Here is an 8,685-nt window from a genome sequence, read left to right as displayed (position 1 = left end):
CGCAGCCCTCGGAGGAGAGGTATCGCTGGGCGGAGAGATCGCGGAGCCCTCACACGTACGGCCCGGCGATACGCCTCCACCTAACCCAGCAAACGGAAGCGCCGGGCCGCCACGATGGACGGGAAGCGCCGTCCAATGGGCAGGCGGGCTAGCCTCCCAAAATGTAGGTTTAGCCAATGGCGAGGAGCAGGCGCGGGGAGAGGCGGGGCCGGTCGCAGGCAGCAGCGCAGGTTGAACGGAGTCCCAGCGCAGGGCTGGGATGAGCCTCAAAGTTCGGGGCGATCGTGGTGGGGGATGTAGCAGTGCCGCTGCCGCCGCGCACCGGCCCGGCCCGCCCCGGCTCCCGCCTCCCCCGGCCCCCCCCCGCAGTTTTTAAACTCTGATCCCCCCCCCTCTTCTTCTCCACTCCCCCCTCCCCCCCCTTCCCCCCCTTTCCTCCCCTAAATGCCAGCCATGATCGAGAAGGGCCCGGAGGTCTCGGGGAAACGGCGGGGCAGGAACCACAACGCCGCCGGCGCGAATAATAACAACAACGGCGGTAGCAAAAGTTTATCCGCCGCCCCCAACGGCAACAGCAGCGGCAACTCCTGGGAGGAGGGTAGCTCGGGGTCCTCCAGCGATGAGGAGCACGGTGAGAAGCGGGGGGGTGGCGGTGTGTGGTGACTGGAGGGGGGGGGGTGTCAGGGGCCGGGCGGGCCCACGCGGGTAACGCTTCTCCCTCTGCCTCCCTCAGCTGGCGGCGGTATGAGGGTCGGGCCGCAGTACCAGGCGGTGGTCCCTGATTTCGACCCCGGTAAGTCTTTATTATTTTTTAGGGGGGGGCGACTACCTCCCCCCCCCCCCATCCGTTGCTTTGGACCCTCGATGAGCGGAGCCCGGGGGGGTACTCCCTCATGGGGAGGGGGGTTCAAAAATAATCCCCCCTAATTCCAGTCCCAAACACCCAGAGCAGGAGCAAGGACCCCCCCTTCTCCCCCCCCCCCCCCCCCCCGTTTGATAAAAGAAGTCTCGATGCTTTCCAGAGGGCGCTTTGCAGGCAGGGAGGAACAGGGAAGCTGGCAGGGCTAGAGGAGGCAGGAGATGGCAGTTGGGTGGTTTTTTTTTTCTTTCTTTCTTTTTTTTTTTTTTTTTTTTTTTTAATCCCCTCCTGGACGCATGTGTCTGTGGGCTTGGTGGTAGGGATGGAACTAAAAGACATCAAGTTGTAAATATAATTTTTTTGAAGGTATTTAGAAGGGACTTGGGTCTGTATTTTAATTTTCTCTCTTCCTAAGAAGCTGCTCGCCTCCCCCCCTCCAAAAAAAAAATGTTTCACATTCCAGCTATTCTGCTGCGGTTCTTTGTAAGCTAATTTAAAGTGGCATGGAAGCAAATTTTGAGCAAACAAAGGAATTGGGGCTGTGCTGAAAGGCAGGTGCTGGAAGCACGTTAGTACTGATGTATCTCCGTGTATAGAAAGACAGGCTGTTGACCTCCTTAGTTTGAAATCTAAGCAATTTTTTTTTTTTTTGTATTGTTCCTTTGTAACTGGAGGCTGAAGCTAGCGAAAACCCCTCCTCCTGTCTGGAGATACTAGCGTTTGGAGTTGTCCCTTTGCCCAGCCCAAACTTAATTGAATCCTCCGCACCTCTTGCCTTAAAACAAAAAGAATGGTGTGGAAAGCCACCGTGTCTCCTTATCAAATAATCTTGAGAGTTACTATTGTGTGGATTCAGGAAAAAGGTTTCTCGTGGATCGTCCTCAGACTGTGCACTAATGTGTTGGATACCTTTTTTATTATTAAATATATATGTTTCTTCTTAACTGTTAAGGTCTCGGCATGGGGGAAGGGAGGGCAAAGAGGATTTTTTTCTTGAGTTCAATATTACTTGTCTTTATTTACAGAATCATTTTTTGCTACTCCTTCCCCCTTCATTTTCTTGACAGAATAAGATACAAGGTCTTGGCACATGGGAACTCCATTTCTTGGTTGACCAGGAGGAGGAAGGGGTGGGGGGGGGGAGGAGGAGAAAAAAGGGGGGGGAAGAAGGGGGGAGCTGTTAGTTAGGCAGCAGTTGACACTGTTTTTCAATCTGTAGGTCAAACACAACATTTCTGTAACACACAACGTGCATCACGCTGGCTGTTAGCCAGGTATCACAACAATACTTGGGCTTTTCGGTCACCCCTGTGAATTACACTCTTTTGTGCAATTCATTTCTCTAATATAATAGATGGAGGGGAAAAAAATACTATGTGCCCCTTCCTCACTATTATGTGCTTAGTTATACATTGTTCTGGTTTTAACTTATAGATGTACAGTGACCTATACAAAGGTTATTGCTTTCTGTGCTGTGTGGAGTGGAAGGGAGGGGGAAGTGTGTGATGTGGAGAAACAAATTTTTTTCTGAGTAATATATACACTAACACAGCATCAGCAGGCGCTCTTTTTGAGTACACAGTATAATATAGCAAGCTCTTAGTAGATTCACCTGAAGCAAATGATCAGTCTTCTGATGACCTGAATGGGCATCGGATCCTCCTTTACTGGTCTTTCTATTTTTTTTTAATTTTTTTTTTCTTAAAAGGATACTTTTTAGCTAAGTTTGAGGTGAACTTTTGTCTGCTTGTCTATTGAAGAGTTGGTTTCCTGGCCTGTGGAATTATCCTGGAATAATTTTGCAATGCAACATTGTTCCCTGAATTTTGTGATCCCTTCTTGGTCCTAAAGGCTAAATAGCCACATTGTGTTTATTCGTTATGCCTCTTTTGTTTCCCTGTTTAAGAAAGAAAACTGTAAGTAAGCCTAACACACTGCACTAAGACCTTTTGACTGAAACTGTTAAATTGTCCTGTTTCACTGGTAATTTCAAAGTTAAATCAATGGAATAGTGTTATCAGAGTGCACAGATGCTGTGTCTGTTTCTCACTAGGAATTTTAGGGACTGGTTGACCGAAGGATCCTAAGGCTTGAAGGTTGTTTGGTGTTGAGTTGCACTGGCTTTCACCTTCAGATTAGCTGGCTGGTAAAATGCGGAGGGCTCATGCTGCTCTAGCTGTGTGTGAGGGGAAAATGGCACAGACGAGGCCTTGTGTGTGGGTTTTTTTTTTTAACTTGATGTTCAATTATACCTTGGGTTTGGCTGAGGTATATCTGTAACTGCTGCTTCTTACATCAGCATTCTTATGTGGGTGTTCCTCTGTCCCCATGCATAGGGGCAGAAAAAGTGTTTAATTTTGTTTCATGTCTCAGCCTCATGCAAGCTGTAGCAAAGAGCAATAAAATCAGGAAAGCTTTTCTGAATTTTTTTTCTGTGAGACTACAGGAGAAAAGAGAGGTAGAGCAAGGCAGTGGTGGGATGTTGGTCTGGGTTTCATGAATCAAATAGCCAGAGAAGAGCACAAATTGTACCGTATGGTATGGCCTGAAAGTGAAGAGAGTGTCTCCTCAATGATTGCCTACGTTTAGGGAAGGAAGGGACCTCAGTACCTTTCAGGTAGCATGGAGGAGGATGGAGAGTACTTGTCTTCCTTCTTTGAGCAGAGTATGAGGAAAGTGGTTAAGGGTTGTGCTTCTCTGTTTTTGCTTCATCCTTAGAACCAGAAAATAACAAGTTCTCATTCTGGAATAAAATATCTTGGTGCAAGTTTTTAATACCCCTTGTGGCTAAAACTTGCTGTGGCAGTGGCCAAGGAAGGGCCTGATGCAATTCTTTGATTGTAAAAATGCTTGTGGCTGGAATCCTCTGTAGGAGGTGGTCCTTACTCGCAGCTCCTTTAGTAAATCTCTTTACAGTGGCAAGGCCTATTCCATGTGCTGGCAGAGCCTATAGATTCTTTGCCAAAGTTAATGTTGCTATCTTTCTTTTCTTTTCTTTCTTACCTATCCCAATCTCCCCTTACTTTGAGAAAGTAAGTTCTCACTGTGTTGATCCCACTTCTTGTATTGTCTCAAACTTACACCTCTATTATTATTGGTATAGTACTTACACCTCTATTATTATTTGTGTAATAAGAATAATTGTACAGTAAAGGCAAGGGTTTTGCAGAGGCAACGTGTTTATTGAACAAGCTGATTCAACTAGGGAGAAGAACAGGCAAAACTTTTTGGGCTGAAAATCACATGCCAGAGCTCACTAGAATCAGTAAAACTTGCAGTTCAGCTGTGTTTCACTGTTTGGCCTTGATTTCACAGATGTGATGTGAAAAATTGCTATTGTCTCTCCTATTTCTTCTCTTACTAGAGCTCGGAGCCAGCTGAAAATTCTGTGCATTAAACAAAGGCTGGTATCGGTAGGTCAGCATTTCTTGCGAGTTCTCAGCCTGAGACATTGAAGGTTTTGAAGAGGGAAAACTAGTATGGTTCTTTTAATCTGTACAAATGAAACCCACATGTCCTGTTAATGGAAAAATTCGGTGGAAGGAAACATTGCCTATCCTAAAGCTAAATAAAAATCTTTTATGTGGGGAAGCACTGATATTGTATTTGACCATTTGACTTGTTGCTTATTAATTTCTGCTATTGGAACATTGAAAATAGGTGGAAGAAAACATTAGTGAGCACTTTAACACAGCCAGTGAATTTAAAGATTAAAGCTTCCATAATTTTGAGGAGTGTTAACTTCCTGGAGAGAATGGTCTCTGCTGTATTTTGACATGTATTGAAGGCAGATGAACTTTTCTTTCTCCTTTGTAGCACTACAACTTTAGATTCCCTCATTTGTTGCGATGGCAGTGAAAAACCAAGCCACATCCTATACCTTTAGACATCAGCTATGTTGGTCATCTTTGGAAAGCAGCTTCTGGAGCCATATCCAGTGGAAACATGAGCAAAAGCTGTTTTGACTCAATAGTGTCTTGTTGTAGAGATCCAAAGTTGAAATGCATGTCAGTTGGGAGACTTCAGTCCCTTGTTTGCAATACTGCTCTCTTCCCAGTTTTCTCTTGTTGTACTGCAACAGGTAAAAGTAAAAATGGTGGAAGGAAATACTCTGTAGTGCTTTCACCTCTAGATGCAGAAAAGCCTACTGGAAGGTGCTCACTGCTAGAACGTCACTAATCCTTGAGAAGCTAATTCTCTGGTCCACACTGTTAGCTGTGCTGTGCGTGCTCCTGCACAAATATTTGATATTCTGTGGCTTTCCTTCATGGCCCAGACTGTGTTGTTTCAGTGTTACCAAAAGATGAACAGGGCGGTGGGGGGGGAAACCCTGAAAAAGAAACCAACAACTCTTTTCAATGTAGTCAGAAACTCTTGTCAGTGTAGTTGTGTCCAAGAAGGGTAAAAAAAACCCAGACAACATAGTCCCTGCTGTCTCTGATCTGGAATGCCTGATAGGGAAGCGGTGGCCTGGCAGTGTCCTAGGGGAGGAAGGTGGTGCATCCATCCATCCATCCAATTCTGGCTTTTAAAATGTGCCTACCCTCTGTCTATTTAGGATCAAAGGTGAAAGTATAATAATGGGACAGTCCCTGGGTGGCTGATTCCCCTAGAATAGCTGTATTTCTCTGATGGTTGTAAAGGCCAGTTTTCATTAGGTTGTATCTTCAGCTACTTCATGGGGTTCTTGGCAGAAGCATCTATTGGCCTACGCAATAGGGACTGTAACCCTTTAACGAGAGGTTGTTAAAAGCCCCCTTATGATGTGCACTTGGCAAGTCCAACTCCCAGCCAGCTTGTTCTGTTTCTTTGTTTGCAAATAGTTCTGCTCCCAACAGTCCTAATAGTTTGCAAATAGTCTGAGTACCCAATGACTGTAAGAGAAAATGGTGTTTAGGTGAATGGACTCATTGGAAAGGGGGTGGGGAAAAAAGTGTGCTCTTCAAGTGAGACTTTGGGATCTCCATCTAAGCAAGTGGAAAAGTCAAAACCAAGCTCCTGAAACTGGAAATACTGGTATCCTGGAAAGCTATCTCATCTCCTCAAATAACTTTGCCTTAAACGCAACAGGCAGGAACTCCTGTAGTGCAACAGTCTCTTTGGAAAAGAAGGGAGAGTTATGAGGATGTTTGATCTAATTGGAAATACCAAACCATAACATACTAATGCCCAATGTGTTTGGGCAGACGGAGGCTCCCTAGTATCCTGATAAAGCAGGCATGCCTCGATCATTTCATTGCTGACTGAGGAGACAGTGCATCGTCCCCAACAAGAGTGTGTCTTCCCAATTAGGTAGTCAAAAATTTAGATACTGTGGGTTTTCTCCTAAACTTTCTCGTGGGAGAAGAGGAGCTTTTCCACCTAGCTGTAGTCTGCTCAGCCCCTTACTCCCTCCTGGGCTGTATTTGTCTTGCCCTCCTTCTTCCACAAGTCACAGCCTCTCTGTATGCGCTATACTGCGGAGCAGATGAGAAGGTCCTCAACAGGCACTCCACAAAAAGCTGCTGCTGAAACCTTGTTTTTTTTGGCTGTCTCAACCGCATGGACGTTTAGGTACAGTCAAAGGGAGTTCTCAAGGCCAGACTGGTCCCTGGCAGCCCTGGGGAAGGGGGAGATGACTCCTGCTGCATCCTTACTGTGCTGGCAACTCTGCTGGTGCGTGGGTGAGTCTCAGTCTCATCTTGTTCCATCACCGGTACGTACTCCTGGTCCAGTCACTGTGGCAGGAGAGGTTGCAGTCCCACTACTCCTACATTAGGAGAATGAAGCAGACTTTTAGATGCTGACACTTCAGCTTATCCTCTGTTTTTTAAGTCCACCCTGGAGAAAAAGAGGAAGAGTAGTGCTCAAGTTGGAGACTTTATTATCCATATCTGGCACCTCAGCAGGAGTACAGCTGTTGATTTGGTGCATACCTTTCTTACCTCTGGGCTGCTCGCCCGAGGGAGACCATTTTTAAACTTGTGTGGCTCAGTAGTTAGCTTTCACCCAGTCTGTTCACTCATCCTGTGAAGGGGTGCATAGGCTACTGGTGGTGAGCAGACCTCCTGCTCCGCCTTATTCCAAGGCATGTCTTTGGAGCTTTCTTGTTATTCAAATAGTACAGAGAACATCCTTCTCAAACCTTAATGCTGTAGTAAACAAACAAGTCTCAGTGCAGCCAAAGCCTGTGGCTTCCTTCCCTGCCTGGCACATGCAGTGTTTGTATGTGGAGGTAATAGCTGTCTCATGTACTGACAAATGTATTAATGGCTGGACTGGAATTAATACTAGGTAGAGTGACTGCTTTGTTCTTCATAGCTGGTTCCTGCTGCTTAATGAGTTGCTCTTAAAACTCTTGTTTTCAGCCCTAGTTAGGTCTGTGACTTGGCCAAGTGAAGGCTTAGAGCTCCCTGTGATTAGTCATTATAATTAGCTCGGAAATCTTTGCCTCTGTGATCAAGGCGCACTGTATAATGCGGCTTATAGTGGGCTCTAGTCCTGTTGCATACCTTCAGAGTAGTATAAATGACAATGCTTTGTTGCACACATGTATGTATTTTTTTAACTGTGTTGTAACTTTAATATACAATTTTTTAATATGCGCCAGGCAGGTAAATCTGAAGTAACTGGCTCCTCAGAAACTTGTGGTTAGTGCTAGTCCCTGCTTCCCTCAGATACAACAATTTCTGGTTGTGGCCAAGGCTTGTCTTACCCGTTCCAAGTGTAAGGTAAGATTGAGACATGGTGACTGAGTCTAGATTGAGGCTGATTGAGTCTAGAGACCAAATCAAAAAGAAAGAACATGCTCTCTTCCTAGGAAGTCTGTACCTCTTTCTGCACTGGGTGACCTTGTCTTTTGAGGCTTTGACTTGATGGTATAACAAGATGAGCAATCCCATGTTCTTAAGTGTTTAAACTTGAAAGAAAGGTTTGAAATTCAGTTCTTGAAAACACAAAGTTGATTTGTAAACTAAACTAGGCCTTAAAAAATGCTTTTGTAGGGAATGTTAGATTAGGTATCTCTTTCTTTAAATGTGACAAGATTTTAATTTATAGTTCCATATGAAAGTTTTGACTTTGTGCTTTTCGAAAGTGCAAGAGGATGTGCTCAGCCTTAGTGAAGGCAGTGAAAGTTTCTCCAGCATATTCTAGAATTGGGCTGCTTTTATGCTCCTCTCTGTTTTGAAATGCAACAGATTGTGATGGGACTGCCTTTAAGTTTTGTAGGTCAAACTTGATAAATATGCTTCACTTCTCATGTAAAGTTTTGAGAAGAAACAAGTGAGTTTAATCTACCTTTCCAAGTACCTTCAAAAATTGAGCTCTATGCAGCAGCTTGCTCTTTGAACTTCATAAAGGAAGTATTGGTAAATGTTGCCTCTCTGGGGGGAGGAGGCTGCAGCAGTGTGATAAAATTGCAAAAATCCCCTCTTGGGAGGAAATTCTAGTCTATGCTTCCCCCTTCAGCCCTGTCCTTCTATTGTGCAGGTACCTCTAGGGGACATCAGCAGGGTCTCGTATGTACTCTGTGTGTGTGTAACTAGGTGTATCTCGAGAAAAATATTCCCCTGCCCCATTAGGGGCAGGAGAATAAGGTTGTGAGTTTTTGTCCTTAAAGTTATTTCATCTTCCTTGCCCATCTCCCTTATCTCTGTGCTCTTCACCTGGATGGATTTCACAAATAATAATCTGAAACAGCCAATGGCTTGTTTTTGTAGTGTAGTTGTCTAATTAGAGGAGTCTAACCACGTGGCTGTCTATTGCAGCTTTTCAGTTCTGCTGTCTGTAGGTATCTGTGATAACCTGTCATGATAGCATGTGGATGTACTTTTAGATGACCAGAT

At 45.0% G+C, this 8,685-nt stretch overlaps 1 protein-coding gene across 2 annotated transcripts in view; it reads left to right on the top strand.

Moving 5' to 3' along the window:
• The first annotated feature begins 222 nt into the window (after positions 1-222).
• Positions 223-8,685, top strand: part of RCOR1 (REST corepressor 1) — an 88,965-nt gene continuing 80,502 nt past the window's right edge. The window contains exons 1-2 of one of the 2 annotated variants that reach the window (XM_069783424.1): positions 223-631; positions 734-793. In XM_069783424.1, coding sequence (XP_069639525.1) covers positions 445-631; positions 734-793 — 247 coding nt within the window. In that variant the 5' untranslated portion in view covers positions 223-444. The remainder of the gene's footprint in view (positions 632-733; positions 794-8,685) is intronic. The other variant, XM_069783425.1, reaches the window with a different exon arrangement.

The sequence above is a fragment of the Haliaeetus albicilla genome, chromosome 5 (assembly GCF_947461875.1).
Source record: "Haliaeetus albicilla chromosome 5, bHalAlb1.1, whole genome shotgun sequence".
Classification (NCBI taxonomy): domain Eukaryota; kingdom Metazoa; phylum Chordata; class Aves; order Accipitriformes; family Accipitridae; genus Haliaeetus; species Haliaeetus albicilla.
Note: the sequence above shows the minus strand (reverse complement) of the source record. Positions and strands in the feature narration are given on the sequence as shown.